The sequence below is a fragment of the Procambarus clarkii genome, chromosome 24 (genome assembly GCF_040958095.1).
Source record: "Procambarus clarkii isolate CNS0578487 chromosome 24, FALCON_Pclarkii_2.0, whole genome shotgun sequence".
Lineage (NCBI taxonomy): Eukaryota > Metazoa > Arthropoda > Malacostraca > Decapoda > Cambaridae > Procambarus > Procambarus clarkii.
This window is the reverse complement of record NC_091173.1, coordinates 3,867,368-3,886,923: the sequence shown is the minus strand read 5'-3', so window position 1 is coordinate 3,886,923 and position 19,556 is coordinate 3,867,368. Positions and strand designations below refer to the sequence as shown.

At 49.7% G+C, this 19,556-nt stretch overlaps 1 protein-coding gene across 1 annotated transcript in view; it reads right to left on the bottom strand.

Moving 5' to 3' along the window:
* The window catches only part of LOC123761793 (Nucleolar complex protein 1), a 253,815-nt gene that overhangs the window by 193,341 nt on the left and 40,918 nt on the right, over nucleotides 1-19,556 (bottom strand). The window contains exons 6-7 of the mRNA XM_069330489.1: nucleotides 11,930-12,126; nucleotides 5,003-5,238 (exon numbers count right to left, since the gene is read on the bottom strand). Coding sequence (XP_069186590.1) covers nucleotides 5,003-5,238; nucleotides 11,930-12,126 — 433 coding nt within the window. The remainder of the gene's footprint in view (nucleotides 1-5,002; nucleotides 5,239-11,929; nucleotides 12,127-19,556) is intronic.

The following is a 19,556-nucleotide window of genomic DNA, read 5'->3' as shown; positions in this document are numbered from 1 at the left end:
GGTAGATGACAACACTGAAACCCCTGTGACGTATACAAGCATGGGGGGCCTAGCAGAGGGCCACAAAAACAGCATCAGGGGGAACTATTGTCTCACTAGGCAGACCTCACCAAGTAAACTGTGACGATAATCTCTTTCTAAGAGAGATTGAGCCTGCTCTTCCCTATGTCAAGTTACGTCAAGTTAACAAGTACAAGATGCTACATTCAAGATACGTCACCGGTAGCACAAAACGTTTTGACCAGGAGGCAAAACGTAACCAAGATCCCCCCTACTCCACACACCCCCCCCACGCCGGCTTGTCGTCAACCAGCAAACTACTCATTCCAGCCTGCCTGCTCCTGATTGGTGACTCGCCGACCGCGCACCTGCACACTGCACCTCCGCGCCATCTACCTGAATCGACGTCGGAGCCCTGACCAGCTATCAACTTCAGAATATTCCTTGTGCTCTTAGAGTTGACATCTCTCTCTCTGGCATACTAAGCTCACTGGCTTGTATACGAAGGGAGGTTTCAGCCATAGCCGATATTCTCAGCACCATTTTATTATTTCACCTTTATACTATTGTGTCTCACATTGTCTTTGTATTTTCTTTGTTCTTTAATTGTACTTTTCATTCCCCCGAGATTTGTCTTTATTTTCATTTATGTTTAAAGTAAATATATTAAAGTTTCATTGTTCATACTTTGTGTTTTACGTGTTCCTCCCTCTCACTTACCACAGACAACAGGCAAGCAGTCTATCTTTTTGTTTTAAGTGTGACCAGGCATTGACACCTGCCATTGGAGGACTGCCGAACATCAACACTCCAACACTTTCCCGTCACAAAACTAAAACAAAAGAAAAGAAAACCCTGCAGAAGTGCACCATCCCCAGAGGCGACAGAAACCCATCGCCGCGTAGGTGGCATGCCACACAAAACCTTGATGCCCTAACCAACACAACACCACTCCCTACCCAAGGCTAAACAAGGGCCCCAAGCCCCAGCTGGCCCCAAGGGCGAGGCAATTGCCGAGCAACAAGAACCCCTACGGGAGCGGTTCCCGAATGCCCCAAGGAAGAGAAACTTGATTCACAGGGGCAGTACTCACAGGGCGCTTAGGGAAGGAAGCCCCTAAGCACATGTAGCCCCGTCACTGATGAGGTACTCCTCGCCACCACACACCACAACAAGACACCAGAGAACACCACACAGGCAAACACCGTCCAGGAATTTGAGGCCAGAGAAGCATCTGTCCTGGTTGACATTAGGTTACGAACTGGAGTTCTATGCAGCCGGCAAGGTGAGGTCCGGGGCCCCCTCCTTCCCCTCTCGGGAGAGGAGAGGGCTGCGCAGACAAGCGGCAGTAGAGTGTGATGTTTGCTTGTTTCCTTGGGATTGTAGGGAGTTCTACCTCTCTGTTCAGTTTTTTGTTTTAGTTTCTTACCATGTGGGGTTTGTTATGTTATGCCTACCTTTCTGGGTGCCTAACCACGGTTGATGGCAGATAAGGAAAACCCCCAACCACAGGGGGGTTTTCCAGGGCCATTGCTCCCTGAAATCTCTATGAAGGGGCCAGGTTCCGGCTCATGGTCCCTGGTAGGTCTGATCTCCATAGCTTATGTCCCAGTCTAATATAAAACACATTGCCCGATAAACTCCAAGGAGCCATAGGGACTCCCCACAGAAATGTTTAGTTTGTACATTGTACATTGTTTAAACAATGTACAATGTTTAAACTACAGTATGTACATTGTTTAAGCAGTGTACAATAGTTTACACTTGGATTAGGTAGATACTAATGCAGTACTATTCCGACTTCAGCAGTAGCTTGGGAAAACACTCCCCACTTAATCAAACATTTGGATATTCCATTGAACAATTTGCACTGAACATATCCTGCTCAGGCTAGTCAGGAATTCATTAGAGTGAAGACCCCTGTAGTACCAGTACCTTTAATATGAGATACCGACAACAACATGATTGCATTAACACTTTGCCTATCCTGGCATGCACAATGCAAATTTAGGGGTTATGCGCCCGGCGTGCGGGCGAGTGCTCGGCGACACGAAATGTGTATACAGTATTAGTTACTGTTTTCTCACCTTAATTCACGTGCTACGTCACCCATTTTGGTATCATTGTGTTCACAATAGAATTCCTTACAGGTGTATATGCATATGTCAAAAAGCCAGCGTGACTCCCTACAGCAAAGCCTATATTCGGCAAAAGTTACCCGTGAGTGCACAAAATCAGTAAAATGAGAAAACTCGTTTCAGTTTTTTCACCTTGGGTCTCATGCTACGTCATTCGTTTAGGTATCATTGTGTTCGCAATAGAATTTCCTACAGGTGTATTTGCATATAATGTCCAAAAGCCCAGCATGACTTCCCACAGCAAAGCCTAAAGTTACCCGTGAACGAGCACCAATTTGCACACCTGAGCCTAATGTGTATACTCGTTCAGTTTGATAACATCAGTTTTCGTCTTACGTCTTTCATTTTGGTATCATATTGTTCGCAATATAAAGTCGCGTATTTTAAAACTAGTCCCATAGTAATAGACCAATAACTGGAATTCTAACAAACATTTTAAATTTGGACGCTCATAATCACAAAATTATTTATATCTTTCCAGTGTTCGGACTTAAATTTTCATGTTACATCTTTCATTTTGGTACCAAATTATTCGCAATCAAAAGGCACGCATTTTAAAACTAGTCCCATATTAATAGCACAATAAATAGAATTTTAACAAATATTTAAAATTTTGCCCCAAAAATGTATTTATAATCTTTCAAGTGTTCTGACATCAAGTTTCGTGTTACATCTTTCATTTTGGTACCAAATTGTGCGTAATTTAAAGGCGCCCATTTGAAAACTAACCCAAAGTCGATCGGATAAAATATGAATTTTATAAAAATATTTTATTGTTGGACGCATATCATGTCACAAGATATGACTCAACAGAAAAATTGGTGACGCATTAACCCTTAAAGTGCGCATCACGTCATATGACGTGCTGGACGTTGTACCAGTAAACTGCGCATCACGTCATACGATGTGTTGGAGTACTACGCAAGATTTAAACAGCCCGCGGATACACGGGGTTCACCACACCTTCATCAGGGCTCTTGTAAACAGACGCCATTTTTAAAAAAAACTCCCGGGTGTTATTGGCCTCAGTATTAAGTGAGCAACCAAGCCTGACGCACACAGCATGAGCTAACAGCACTGCTGTTCAGCTTGTGACCACAGCATCGCCTAAAAATGCCAAATTATACTTGTTCATGCTATTATGTAGCGATGATATTATTACAGAAGACCCCTGACTGTGATAAAACTGACCAGGGTTCTGATAATAGCAGGATTGTGGTGATATTTAGCGCTGTGCGCCATGGAAGGAGGTGTAATGCTGTAGGAGGGAGGGTGGTGGCGATGTCTTTTGACTGTGTGTGGCCACCTTTTATTGACTGCACTCAGCATACCAGCTTAGTGGTTCGCTATGGTGAACACAAATGTAGATACTTATATATAACGTGTGTATAGAGGGTATAAACAGCAAGAGAAGGTTTGGAGCCGCCATTTTGGTGAGAGCGGTGGCGTCGTCTGCACGACGCCACCGTGCAGACGACGGTGTTGTTTACTGGTTACCACGATGGCCTTTGGGCACCATACCAGTTTATTTGTACAAGTATGATGAATAAAACAGGTAGATATTTATATATAATGTGTGTATATAGCGTAATAACACCACACAGTATTGTTGGAGGAGAAATATTAGTGCGTCTGGCCTTGAGGGCGGCCGCCGATCAGCTGACTGTGTGAGTAGCCACATCTCTGTGCCTTTACTCACCATACAAGCTTAGATGTACAGTTATGGTGAACAAAACATGTAGATACTTATATATAACGTCTGTATATAAGATATATAGCGTAATAACACCACACAGTATTGTTGGAAGAGAAATATTAGTGCGTCTGACCTTGAGGGCGGCCGCCGATCAGTTGACTGTGTGAGTAGCCACATCTCTGTGCCTTTACTCACCATACAAGCTTAGATGTACAGTTATGGTGAACAAAACATGTAGATACTTATATATAATGTCTGTATATAGTGAATTATAGCAAAAACATTATTGTGGGAGGAGAATGAGGGTGAGTCAGATGACTGGAGGTAGGGCGGGAGTGGCTGGCTGGTACACGGCGGTCACTCCTCATTACTTTTTGACTCATAATAGCTACTTAGTGGTTCGTTATAGTGAACAAAACATGCAAATACTTATATATAACCTGTGCTTATAGTGTAATAACCGACAAAGTATTTGTTCACTGATTGATGAACGTAATTGAATCAACAATATGCACACCATATTTTTGAGTACAGCAATGATTCACTCATTTTATTATATAAATATATCAAACTACACACTATTGAATAATATTACAGCAAAAAAGTATGAAAAATCAATCAGAGACATTGAAATAATTCGGTAATTATCTCTTTGTGGCAACTCTGGCCTGACAGCTTGCGAGCAACAGACCGCCTGGGACGCATGCTGAGTCAGTGCCTATAATTTGCCAGACTTCCCCGCCCTATAGCGGGCAATATATGCCACTTACGATTTTTTTATTATTTTTCCCGTGATCAGTGAACATAAATTAACAGGTTAGAAAGAAAAAATAATTTTTTTTTTTTCAAAATGACATGCGCCTGTGGGGATGGCAGGATATTAGACCCCGAGCATGTTAAGGGTTAAGTGTCACGAGATAGACAAAGTGTTAACAGTGGACTTCTCAGTACAAACCAAAATTGACCTTTGATATTAGTCTATATCTAATTGTAGATTCAAAAGAGTCACATACTTGATAGGAGTGTTCAGGACCGGGAATTCCACAATTAATTAAATAATAGAGTACAATTAATCTGTATGTTGGATAATGGTAATATATTTGAGCTTAACTTATTGTAAATAACCTCTTAGTTTTGACAATCTTACCCAGCCGGCAACATAACTTACCTATACAACATTACTTCAACTGAAGTTACAACTTGAATTTTCAGTGTTGGTCTCCTCTGGAGCAGTGTTCTTAAGAGGTACATAGTCTGTGCTGCAACTTTTCTTGATGGATCACCCAATTTGTTGATAACTGACTCCACAATAAGACTCGCCTCTTGACTTGGATTATTAGTTAACAAATCTACAAGACTTCGTACACCTTTCAATTTGTTCTTGTCCACTGTGTCATGAGAAACCTAATGAAATATATCAATATCAACATTTTGCTGTTTTTATAAATTAAATAATCAAAACAAATACCACAATACAGCAATTGAAACATGAGGAACTCACAAGTTTTAGTAACATACTTAATATCACAGATAAAATTGAATTATTAATAAAAATAAAGACATTGAATTCTTAACATAAACTTGGGAAGGCTCTTGTGACCTCACCCAAAGCCCTTTAACCCTTAAACCGCTAACTGTTAAATATCAAACATTCCCAGGGCGCTCAAGAAAAAAAAATTTCTGAATAAATTATTTTTTTCTTATGACATTGTTAATTAGCCTTCAGGAAGAACAAAAATCCAAATAAAAAGTGTGTAGGTCTTGTGGTTTAGCTGTAGTGGCCTGGAGAAGTTGCATAGTTTTAGGTGAGGTGCTGCATAGGAATAAATTTGTTGATTTATTTTCAATGTTTCTCAATTTATTAATTTAGTCTTTTCATGCTAACAGGTTGTATTTGTGTGTCAAAGTTACTGTCTATTTTGTAAAGCTTTAAAAATATAAGTATGTATGGATATACAAGTAAAGATATAAAGACACCCACATACTTATTCATAATAATACATGTATAAATATATTTTAAATCTAAATCTTAAAATTGCATATGGCACACATTTTGCCTCAAATATATACATGGTAATCACTCATTTGCTGTTGCTAAAAGTTGAGTGTCTCCTTTATGGCTGCCCTAAACATTCACATACTGGATGGTGATGTTGCCAAGCAATGGTCATCATTTTCTTACACAGGCCCTAGAAAGAAAGTGAAGGACTCTGGATTTTTTTCATGATGGGGGATGGTTACTGGTGGTCTGAGGAAGCATATGTGAGCTCTATGTATGTATAGGACTATTTTAACTATTTTAAATACGCAAATCATATATATATGATTTGTGCCGTTTTGTGACAGTTACTCAAATCATATATGTATGATTTGTGCTGTTTAAGGGTTAAGCATTTTTGAAAATGGTTATATCAGTGATAATATGAAAGGGAAACAATTGCAAGTCTAACTTGCAACAAAAGTACCACTAATTAGTGCTTGACCTATTGTAACATCGTAAGGTGTTTTGTTTAGTTTTATTTAATCATATATAGAGATATACGAGTCACAGACAAGGATTTGAGAGGCGCCAGGTTGGCGGCCTGAGTCTCACACCTCTAAGCGTTAATGACCTCAAGTGACCTGAGGTCAGATCATGCGAATTCCACCTTGCTTCTGCTAATCTTATAATTGGAGCCTGGTAGCCTTCAAACATCCCGACGTTTAAGGAGTGGCTTGGTAGAGTGCCTGAGGCTATCAACTTGTGGGCGGAGTTAGTTACTAGGTTCCCCAATATATACTCGGAGAGCAGAGCATAGGGACAGATAGAGAGGAGCCAGCAAAGCAGAGGAGAAGACGGCCTAGCCAGGGAGGCTGTCAGCCGGCAGGGCGGGACAGTCTGTCACCTACAGACCCCCCCCCCCCTCTCAATCCAGCTATAGGCAGACACTTAGTGAGTTGAACATTAAGGTGATTTGGTCGTGTTTACAATTGTTGTGTGAGGATCAGGGGCAGTCAAGTTGTAGGGTTCTCGAATTCTTGGATGATGACTCACTTTGCATCTTGAACATTAAGTTGAATTGCTTAAATTATGATATCATGTGAAATATAATTGAAGTTATTTAAATTGTTTTTAACTTTGTTCCCTAGAGTTTTTGAGTTCAGATGAGAAAGCCTCTGCGGTTTCATGATTTAATGAGTACATGAAAGATGGAACATACTAATAATGACCTTTTTATAACCTCTTTTGAGAATATTGTGATACAGACAAGTTCCATTCCTTGTCTTGTATGTAATAGTCTTGAATGGATGGTGGCAGCATTTCTTCTTCTACTATCTACTTTACTTCTACTATCTACTTTTCTACTTCTACCTATCTACTCCTCTCCCTCCACCCCTCTCCGAACTCTCCCTTTCAGCTAATGACCCTCCTCGCTCCTCCCACCTCTCTACCTCTCTCACCCCAAACCCTCACTAATTACCTCATTATTCATCTCTTTCCTTTTGTTTCTCTTTCACGTTTGTGGCAGTGAAATGTATTCTAGTTCTCTCTAGACACGGGAAGACGCCTAGACCATGCCGACGTGAAGAGGTCCACCTCTGGGTGCCCAAACGTCTGGCAAAGTCAACGGAAGGAAACGTCGTCGACCGTCCACTCCGTGGAGAGGGGAACGAAGCGAGACAGGCCGTCAGCCACGATGTTGGATACTCCACGTACGTGAACCGCCAGGAGAGCCAAACCCCGAGAACTCAGCAGACGAGTCACCCGAAGCGACCAACCCCAAAGAGACAAGGACTGCATCGAACCCCCGCGCTTCAGGCAATGAACCACCGGAAAGCAGTCCGAATGGAGCCGAATCGTCGATCCGCAGGCGACCCGAATCCTCCGAAGAGCAAACCACACTGCCGCGAACTTCCGCATCGTGCTGTGAGCTCGACAGAAGGACAGACCCCAACGCCCCTGGCCGGCCTGGTGATCACTGGTCACAAAGCCTCAGCCGAGAGACGACGCATCTGTGTACACATCGAGTGAGGGCTCATGTAGGTGTCAAGGCACTAAACCCCGAAAAACCCTTAGAGGAAGCCGGCGATGCAGCAGCCGATGCAAGGCCCCCAGGGGTCGAACCCAGCAATCGCGAGAGAGGAGGAAGGGGTGACCCTGAAGGAACCAGAACAGCCGACGAAGCCAAACCCGACCCGGTGGGTAGACTACCATCGCGAAGTTCAGGCTCCCGCACAGCCGGGTGACCCTAGGGCCCACCAGAAACAGATGAAGGCGGGACCGCAGCCGCAAGAGAGACTCCAGAGGGAGAGACAAGGATGCGGTCCGAGAGTCCCAAACGAGACCCAGCCAAGTCCGAACCCGAGAGGGAATCAGATGGAACTTCCTCCAGTTCACCAGGAACCCGAACCCGGCGAGCTGGGAAAGAACCAAATCCCTGGCTAGCAAGCAAGCTGACTGGCTGGGAGCCCAAACCAGCCAGTCGTCGAGGTAGGCCAACACTCGAACACCTAGGAGACGCAAACAGGCCACCACGACCCATATAAGGTGCGTAAACACGCGAGGTGCCAGGTTCAACCCGAACGAGAGACAACGAAAGCGGTAACTCAGACACCCCACAACAAAACCGAGCCAGTCCCTGAACCGCGGATGAATCGGGACATGCCAATAAGCGTCCCGGAGGTCCAGGGACACCATCCAAGCGCCCGGCTCCAAGACGAGCCAAACCTGAGACAGCGTAGTCATCCGAAAGGAGGGGTAATGAACCCAGGGGTTCAGACAGGACAAGTCCAGAATGAACCGCAGGTCCGCGCAGTCCCGTTTCGGGGTCGGAAACAGACGGAAAACCCATCTGAGGGACGACGGCGTTTCAACGATGCCCAAGCGAACCACACCAAGATGACCTGACAGAGCGCAGGGGAACAAACCTGCCCTGCCAGCCCCAACACCACCACAGGCCGATAGACATGACCCGAAATGCCTACGAATCGTGGGACCAGGTGTGGGCGAACAGTGTAAGCCGCCCCCCCCATCGCCCCATCAATGGGACAAACCGCGATAGGGCTGGCACCTCTTACAAGACCCAGAACCCCGCACAGAGCGAACACCGCGCCGACCAGACAAGGGCAGGTCCGAAGCAGGAGCCAAACCCGAACCTGACACCAGTGGCCTACCACGACGAGAGGAACCCCGAGCCCTGGCACGACCCTTCCGGGAAGACCCACCCCGGGACCCCCGGAAAACCAACAAGTCCGCCAACGGACGACAAGCCGACAACGCAGTCTGAATAAACTTCGCCACGGCCGACTCCTCAAACAGAAGAGGACAAAAAGGCGAAGACCACCTAAGAGCCAGAGCCCAAGCAGATTCCATGGAGGAACCCAGCACCGCCTGCCAACACGTGAGACGGGAAGCTTAAAACAGGGAAACCGTATCCCACAAAATCGGTGAGAAAAGCCTCAACAAGGCAGCCGACGAACGCGCCACCAAGGACAAGGCGCCGGACCCAAGCGTCCTTACATCCTCCACGAGCCAATCCGAGGACAGCTCCAGGAGGGAAAAGAACCGCAAGGCCGAAACCAAAAGGCCCCGGGCGCGCAAGTCCTCCGCTACGAACGCCGCCGAAAGGGTGGAAACCTTCACATGGAGCTGAACAATGCCCACATCGCGGGGAAGGGCAGGGGCAAACAAGCACTCATTCAGGTACTCAAGTTCGCCCCCCAGGAAAACCTGAAGCACCGTGGAAGCTTCCTGCCACTCCAGCGTGCAGGAACGACAGAATGAATGCCAGGAATCCAGAGCAAACAAGGGGCAGTCAACTAGCCAGGAAGACTCAGGAACCTCGTAACGGAGCCAGAAAAGGAACGAAGTCCCAAACCTGAACTCGGACAGGTCCATTTCCAAGGCATAATCTGGGCCATGCAGGAGGTAAGCTGCAAAAGCCGCTCGCATCACACCAGGTTGGATGTGATAAGCCGAAAACCTCCGGAAAGACGGAACCGACGTACCCGGGGGAACACGGAACCAAAGCCGGGGAGAGGCCGACACCAAATCCAACTCGTACACAGAGGAGGGAAAAGAAAACCCCGCACCTTGTAACACTAAGCCCTGCTTAGAGGGAAGAAAACCCAGGCGGGGTCCAGCGGGGCACAAGGCCCCCAAGTCAGCCCCTCCCCAGCCTCGAGGTCCTTCACCACAGGACCTAGGGCTGAGTCCTCTCCCCAAGCCCCGACCCCACAAGACAAGGACGGAGCAGCCGTAGAAGCTGGAAGAAAGGGGGCCCACTGGTCAGACTCAGAAGCTTCGCCCGGGTGACAAGACTCGAATGCCTCTGCCCCCCCCCCCGGAAGGGGCACCCCCCGTAGCTGCCCGAGTCTCGAGATCAAGTAACCCCTGCTCCGACTCCAAAACCCTCAGACATTTTGGGGCTGGAAGCAGGGAGAGGGGGGGAGGACCAGAACCAACAGAAGGGGAAGGACGAGGAGGTGTGGACTGAACCAGGATCGAAGCGACCCCCACCCCAAAGCCCGGGTCTCGAAAAGCAAAACGGGGCAGCCCCGGGGCATTCGGGTGAGCAACCAACCGCGCGCGTTGCAACAGACAAAACCGAGCTTGCAACACACGCGCCACCTGTACCTGAATAGAATCATCAGAGGATTGGGTAAATTGAGTCACAAGCAAGCAGCAACACTCATAGGACTCAGGGTCGAAAATATCACCGACCCAACAGGCAGCGTGGCAGAGGCAAAAACAATGAGGGTCACCCTGAGACAAGGGGACGAGCAGCCCTCAAACTCGCACACAGCGAGCGGGGACTCCGGGGTCACATCCATCGGACTCACGCGCCCCCTAGGGGATTCCCAAGGTCCCGAGCGTTTACTTCAAGAGGACTCGCGCTCAGGTAGTCCCAGGCAGGGCGCTGCTAACTGGCGCCCAAAACTACCAAGCGAACTTCTATAGCTGTACCCCAGGGACGTGTACACTCACGGGGACCTAGCAGGGGGCACCACAGAGGAAAACCGTGGAAGGGTAACCACCAGTGGAATAATTGGGCAGAACCTCCCACCAGGCTAAAACAAAAAGAAAAACAAAACCCCGCAAGAGGACAACGAACCCCAAGGAACAGAGCCGGCCCCTACGTCGGGAATACAAAGCTGTGCAGCACCCTGCGCCCCTACCAGTGCAAACTGCCTCTTACCTGCAGGGAACAAGGGAGAACAGAACACCCAAGATCCCAACAGGCGGCCGAAAAACCGAAAAGGTAAAACGGACCAGCAGAGGCAGATCCCGAGGAGCTTGTGGAAGATGGCCCCAAGCCCCAAGGGCACTACTTACAGGGCACCTAGGGAAGACAGCCCTAGGCGCATGCAGCCCGAGTACTGAAGATAACTCCTGGCTCTCGCACCCACAAAAACAACCACCACACGCGAAGCATAGTGCTGTAGCGACACTGGAGCCAGAGCACACGACCTTCGCCTATAGCATCAGCCTCAAGAACTGAGGTGTGGGTAGCCGGCGTGGAGGGTCTGGGGCTCCCCCCCTTCCCCCTCCCGGGGAGGGGGGAGCTGCGCAGACAGCGGCGCGGCGACGTGTGACATCACACTAGTTTGCTTGTTTTCTGTTGGGGAGTTCTATCCACTAGTTTGGCTTTTGGTAGCAATTTTAACCAGAATAGGGGTTTGTTTTGAGGCGCTTACCTTTCTGGGTGCCTGATCCAGGTCGATGGCAGACATAGAATGCTTCCAAGCACACTGGGGCTTCTATAGGCCATTGCTTCCCTTGCCTCTCTGAGGGGGCCCGGTAGGCCTAGAACTCCATACACATGACTGATGCCAAAGTCTGACATTAGCATATCAGCCTGGGAAAGCTCCGGGAAGCCGACGGGGCTCCCCCCAGAAAGATCAATTGATAAGAGCTGTTGTCCAAGGGTTAATTAACAATAACGGTACAGTAAATTCATAATGTATGCCAGAGTCTTAAAAATTCAGCTCACTCATTACAGTACATGGAGGTTTATTTTGGTGCACCTTGATGTAGCTCTATGGGCAACCATAAATGGTCTTTAAACATTAAAGTCTGCTTTCTAATATAAAGTTTCATAACAAAAAAACTAACCTCAGTAAGCTGTCTGATAAGTTTCTGATAAGCACAGGCCAGCTGATCTTCGAAGTACCAGAGTGCCAGCTGTTTTTCTGCAAGCTCACGGTTACTTACAACAAAAGGATTCAAGCAAGAAAAACTATGTTCTTCAAACTTCTTAATCGTTCTTCTATCTGGCAATAAGGTTGACGTGAAGAGCTCTATAAGTGAACCTGGTAAAAAATTTAATTTAATATTAAATAAAATTAATAATTAATTGCTGTACAGTATATACAAGATAATTGCTAAGGGGAGTGGAAAGATATACCAATTTCACATAACGGGAATATCTGAGAAACCAAAAGATGATTCATTCATCTATGACACATAGGCTCCATATGATTTACATGGCATTAATGCAAATTTATCTTTCTGTTGGGAATCAGATTCTAACTGATCTTTGGGTTAGGATTCTATACATTCCACATTCTTGTGTTTTATGAGCATTTTTGAAATCACATTCATGCATAATTGTACATCCCAAGAATTCTGCACCTAATTATATACTGTATTTTGACTGGAAAATGGAGATGTGTCTGAATTAAAAAAAAAAAATAATCAAGGAAATTTCTGATTAGGACTTTCAGGAACTCCTTGAGATTATACAACACTTTCGCTCGGTGATGACGCAGTAATGCGTCAAAAAACCAGCATTGAATGTAATGAAACGCCATTTTCTGGGTGAGCCCCTACGGCTCCCTGGAGCTTATCAGGCTAATGTATGTTATGTTAGACCGGGACATTAGCTAAGGAGTTCAGACCTACCAGGGACCAGCTGCCAGAACCCGGCCCCTTCAGAGAGGTTTCAGGGAGCAATGGCCCTGGAAAACCCCATATGGTTGGGGGTTTTCCTTATCTGCCATCGACCGGGATTAGGCGCCAAGAAAGGTAGGCGTAACAAAACAAACCCCACATGGTAAGAAACTACAACAAAAACCTGAACAGAGAGGTAGAAAACTCCCTACAATCCCAAGGAAAACAATAAAGCAATCAATTTACTGCCGTGCCGGTCGTCCGCGCAGCCCTCCCCTCCCGGGAGGGGAGGTAGGCCGGACCTCGCCACGCCGGCTGCCTTCAGTTCGGAAGCTAAGCTTCAACCAACAGCGAAAAATCCCGCCGACCGGATGGGAAAGAGGGCAGCCAGGGAGCCTCTGGGGCTCACCCAGAAAATGGCGTTTCATTACATTCAACGCTGGTTTTCTGTGGGGAGCCCCTACGGCTCCCTGGAGCTACATACACAAAGAGAAGGAAAAAAGGGGACTTACCCGGGAGGCGGCAGCCACAAACTCCTCAACGCGAAGTCGAGACAACTAGCTGCAACCTGCGACCCAAAGCAACACAAGAACGCCGAGGAGCAGGGACATTCACCAAATAACGGGCGGCCAGGACCCTGTTCGACTTCCAAAATCCACGCGCCCGAATATGTGCCCAAGACATATTACCAAACATGGCAGCCAAAGCAGCAAACTTCCTAACATCATGGGCGCGAGGATAGACCTCAGGCTGGCTAAACTTAATAACCTTGCGGACAACCTGGGAGACCCGAGCCCTGGAACAGGGAACGAGGGAAACTGGATCAACCCAAAGCGCATCCTCAGCCACCCTGGCTGAAACGCACAGGTAACGGCTAAGTGCTGCAACCGGACACAACACATGATGCACACCCGGCCGAACCAACCAAGCATCAATGACCTACGGACCCCTCTGGAAAGAAGCCGTCTCGTTCTTCGCCAGAAATGATGGAGAAGGCTGCAAACGGACAAACCTACCCCCAGGACCAAAAGAGCAGTAACCCCTGCGCCTGAGGAGAGCATGAAGCTCCCCTACCCGGCCGTCAGAGGCCAATGCCAACAAAAACAAAGCCTTGGAAAAACAATCAGGAACCAAAGTGGCCACCACAAACCGAGGAGAAGAGAGAAACGAGAGCACCCGGTCCAAGGACCAGGACGGCTCAGGTGGTGCATGAGCAGGCCAGAGGTGAAACATAGTATGGGAAAGCTTACGAAACGGGGCGGATGTGACGTCCACCCCAAAAGCTAGCTTGAGCGGTTCCGCCAGCGACACACGATACGAGGCGACAGTATTAGGCATCAAATGACAGTCCTGAAAAAGCCAAGAAAGAAAGGACAAAACAACCCGATCCGAAAGAAAAGACAACCTACGAAGAGCCAGAAAATGGCGAAAAGAATGCCAGGAAACTTCCTACTGTCGCCGAGACGAAGCTCTCAGGTGGGACACCATCAACGAAGCCACCTGATCACCATAGCATTGGTGATACACCCGCGTCAAAAAGACCAGATGCGAAGAGCAGAGAAAGTCGAACCAGCCCCGTATCCGGATCGAACCGACCTGCTGAAAGAGGCGGAGCCACGGGAAACGTCCCGGGTTCGGGCACCGAGCCAATAGCACCAGAAACCAAGGCTGAGCCGGCCACCAAGGGGCCACGAGGACTACTCTCCCTGGGAATGTCTCCAACCGAACCAGAACCCGAAGCAACAGCTGGACTGGGGGGAAGAGGTACAGGTAATCCCACCTCAACCAGTCCTGCCGAAAGGCATCCACCACAAACGCTTCGCAGTCGGGGAAGGGCGTCACATATATTGGGAGACGCTGAGACCACGCCGACGCGAAGAGGTCCACATCTGGGAGACCGTACGTCTGGCACAGCCAACGAAACGAGTCGTCGTCGACCGTCCACTCCGTAGACAGGGGAAGGAAGCGAGACAGACCGTCCGCCAGAACGTTGGACACTCCCCGGACATGAACCGCACGGAGAGCCAAACACCGAGAATCCAGCAGATGAACCAGTCGAAGGAACCAACCCCAAAGAGTACAAGGACCAAAGAGAACCCCCGCGATTCAGGCAATGAACCACTGGAGAACAGTCCTAATGGGGGCAAATGGTCGATCCCCGAGCGACCCGAATCCTCCAAAGCACGAACCAGACAGCCGCGAACTCCCGAACCGTGCTGTGAGCCCGACGGAAGGACGGACCCCACCGTCCCTGGCCTGCCTGGTGAGCACTGGTCACAAAGCCCCAGCTGAGAGATGACGCGTCCGTGAACACGTCGAGTAAGGGCTCGGGAAGGCGCCAATGAACCGAACCTCGAAAACCCCGAAGAGGAAGCCGGTGATGCAGCAACTGACGCAAGACTCCCGGAGGACGAACCCAACGATCGTGAGAGAGGTGGAAAGGACGTCCCCGAAGGAATCAAAACAGACGCCGAAGCCAAACCAGACACGGCGGGTATAGCATGGCGAAGTTCAGACTCCCGCACAACCGCTCGAGCAACCGCCGAGTGACCCGGAAACAGCTGATCAGAAATCAGCTGACGGCGGTTGGAGGGGTTTCTGATCAGTGAGTGATCAGAAACAGCCGACAGGCGGTCCCGAAGCCGCCGCAAAGCCTCTGGAGGGAGAGACAAGGAAGAGGTCCGAGAATCCCAAACAAGACCCAGCCAGGTCTGAACCTGGGACGGAACCAGATGGGACTTCCTCCAGTTCACCAGGAACCCGAACCTGGCGAGCTGGGAAAGAGCCATATCCCTGGCGAGCAGACAAGCTGACCGACTGGGAGCCCACACCAGCCAGTCGTCGAGGTAGGCCAAAACCCGAATCCCTAGAAGATGCAGACATGTCACCACAACCCGGGTCAGATGCGTGAAAATGCGAGGTGCCAGATTCAAGCCAAAAGGTAGGCATCGAAAACGGTAAGCGTGATGCCCCACCACGAAACCTAACCAGTCCCTGAACCCCGGATGAATAGGAACGTGCCAATAGGCGTCCTTGAGGTCCAGGGACACCATCCAGGCACCTGGCTCCAACAGAAGCCAGACCTGAGACAGAGTAGTCATCCAAAAGGAGGGGCAAGGAATCAAGGGGTTCAGACGGGACAAGTCCAGAATGAACCTCAGATTCGCACAGTCCCGTTTCGGCACTGGAAACAGACGGGAATCCCACCTGAGGGACGTAGTCGTTTCGACCACGCCCAAGCGCACCCACTCCAAGATGAAGCGCAGGAGAAGAAACCTGCCCTGTTAGCCCCGAACCCCCCCCCCCCCAAAGGAGGACGAGTCACCCAACGCCACCGCAGGCCGGATGACACAACCGAAAAGGCCCACAAATCATGGGACCAAGCGTGGGCAAACAGAGCGAGCCCCCCCCCCCATCGCCCCGTTAACGGGGTAAACCGCGAAAGGGCCGACGCCCCTTACAAGAACCCAAACGGCGAACAAGGCGATCACTGCGCCGACCAGACGACGCTGGCCCCGAAGGGAACAAAGGCTCAGAAACTGGCACCAATGGCCCACCTCGACCAGCGGAACCCGGAACCCTGGCACGACCCCTCCAAAACTGCTGAGAATGACTGCTTCGGAGAATCAACAAGTCCGCCATAGGACGAACAACTAGACGAAGCCGCTTGCAGAAACTGAGAGACCTCAGTCTCTGCAAACAGCAACGGACAAAACGGAGACGAAAACCTATGAGCCAAGGCCCAAGCGGATTCCAAAGAGAGGGCGAGCACAGCCTGACGGCACGCGACGTGAGAAGCAAAAAACAGAGACACCGCTTCCTTTTAGGATGGGCGCAAAGAGCTTCAACAGTGCAGCTGACGCCCTAGCTGCCGAAGTCAGCGCCCCAGACGAAGGCCCTTCACTCAACGCTCCTACATCCTCCTCAAGCCAAGCAGAAGACAGCTCGAGAAGGGAAAAGAAACGCATGACTGAAGCCAAATGCCCACGGGCACACGACTCCTCCACAACCAATGAAGCCGAAAGCTGAGGAACCTGCACGTGAAGCTGGAAAAGGCCAACATCCTGAAAAAGGACGGGAGCGAACAAGCACACATTAAGGTGCTCAAACTCGCCCCCCAGGTAAACCTGCATAAAAGTAGAAGTTTCCCGCCAATCAAACGTGCGGGTCTGACAGAACCCATGCCACGCCCCCAACGAAAAGAAAGGGCAGTCTGCCAGCCAGGAAGACTCCGGAACCTCCAAACGCATCCAAAAATGGGAAGAACCAAACTCAAACGAGGACAGATCCATAGCAGAGGCATAACCCGGATCTCGCAAGAGGTATGCAGCTAGAGCTTCCTGAGCCACCTTCGCGAAGATACGGGAAGTAGAAAATCTCTGGAAAAACGGATCCGAGGTACCCAAAGGCGCCCGGAACCGAACTCGGGGAGGAGCCGAACCCAAATCATACTCGTACAGGGAAGGAGGGTAAGAAAACCCCTCCTCTTGCAACAATAAGCCCCGTGAGGAAGGCAAAAGCACCCAAGCGGGGTCACAGGGGGCCCAAGGCCCTCAGGTTGACTCCTCCCCAACCCCAGGATCCCCCACATCGGGACCCGGGACAGAGCCGTCCTCCAAACCCTCTACCCCTGAAGAAAAGGCAGAGTCCAAGGGAAAGTCAAAGGTGTCATTGATCCAACAGGCAGCATGACGGAGGCAAAACAGGTGACTGTCACCCTGAGACAAGGCACACTGCAACCTTCAAACCCGCACAAGGCAGGTTGGAACTCAGGAGACGCATCCATGGGTCCCCGAGCCCCGACAGGGGTTTCCAGGGCCCGTAGGTTAGCAACTACGGGAAGCCCGGGCAAGGTGTTGCTAACCGGTTAAGAAACCCAAACAAAACAAGGGGTAAATGATAATACTGAAAACCCTTGGGACGTGTACAAGCATGGGGGCCTAGCAGAGGGCCACCAAAACAATATCAGGGGAACTATAGACCCACAAGGCAGAACCTCCACCAGGCAAACAAAAACAAAACAAAACAAAAACCCCGCAAAAGTACACCGTCCCCAGAGGCAACAGGAACTGGTCGCCGCTTAGGTGGCAGGCCGCGCAACACCTTGACGCCCTAACCAGCACAATACCACTCCCTACCCAGGGCCAAACAAGGGTCCCAAGCCCCAGCTGGCCCCAAGGGCGAGGCAAAAGCCGAGCAGCAAGAACCTCTACGGGAATGGTTCCCGAACGCCCCAGGGAAGATAACCCTGTCACGTAGGGGCAGTACTCACAGGGCGCTTAGGGAAGGAAGCCCCCTAAGTGCATGCAGCCCCGGTACTGATGAGGAACACCTGGCTACCGCGCACCACAACACACGGCAGTGAACGCCACAAAAGGCAAACACCGCCTAGGAAACTGAGACCAGAAAAGCGTCTGTCCCAGTTGACATTAGCTTACGAACTGATGCTAGGCAGCCGGCGCGGTGAGGTCCAAAGCCCCCCCTCCCCCTCTCGGGGTGGGGAGGGCTGCGCGGACGATCGGCGCGGCAGTAAAGTGTGATGTTTGCTTGTTTCCTTGGGATTGTAGATAGTTTCTACCTCTCTGTTCGGTTTTCTGTTTAAGTTTTTTACCATGTGGGGTTTGTTTTGTTATGCCTACCTTTCTGGGTACCTAACCCCGGTCGATAGGCAGATAAGGAAAACCCCAACCACAAGGGGGTTTTCCAGGGCCACTGCTCTCTGAAACCTCTCTGAAGGGGCCAGGTTCTGGTGCTGGTCCCTGAAAGATCTGAACTCCTTAGTTAATGTCCCGGTCTAATATAGCATACATTAGCCCGATAAGCTCCTGGGAGCCATAGGGGCGCCCCACAGAAAGAAGGGCAAACAATCAACTGGTTCATATGAGACAAGTTCATAATCTACCAGAGATCCGCACAATCCTGTTTCAGCAATGGGAACAAGCGGGAAATCCACTTGAGAGATGAAGTCATCTCGACCATGCCCAAGCAAAGCCACTCCAAGATGATCCGCAAGAGGGACAGGGAGAAGGCTCTCTCCTCAGGCCAAACCCTCCTACAGAGGAACGGTCCAACCAATGCCACCAAAGGCTGGAAGAAACGACCCGAAACAGCCTTGAATCGTGGGACCAAGCTTGGGCAAAAAGTACCAGCCTCTCCCCCAATGCCCCATCAACAGGGCGACCCTATGAAAGGGCCAAAGCAAGCCCCAAGAAGCCAAGCGCTGTACAGAGTGAACATGGCGCCAACCAGACGATGAAGGCTCCTGGGCAGCCACTGATGAAACCACTGGCACCAAAGGACTACCATGACCCACAGAGGCTGGAACCCTGGCATGATCAAACCAAGACGACCGAGGACGGTGCCTCCGTAACACCAACAAATCAGAAATAGGATGGTACCTAGCTGAAGCCGCTGACAAAAACTGAGCAACCAAGTCCTCAGGGAACAACAAAGGACAAAATGGCGACGAAGACTGCAGAGCCAGGGCCAAAGCTGAATCCAAGAAGAGAGCAAGGTACGGCCTACCGACACGAGAGGAGAAAAACATACAGACCGCTTCAGAGGCTCGGCGCAACCAGCTTGAGCAGTGCAGACGACGCCTCAGCAGCCAAGATCAGAACTGCAGCCGAAGGCCCCTATCCTTCGAAAGACAATCCGAAGATAGCTCTAGAATCCGAAGAGGCACACGACCGAAGCCAAATGATTGCAAGCCTGGTGGTCCACAGCCACCAGAGCAGTTGAAAGAGTGGGAACCTGAGCATGCAATTACATGACCCATATCACGAGGAAGAGCAGGAGCGAAGAGGCACTTATTGAGGAACTCGAGTGAGCCCCCTCAAGAACGCCTGCA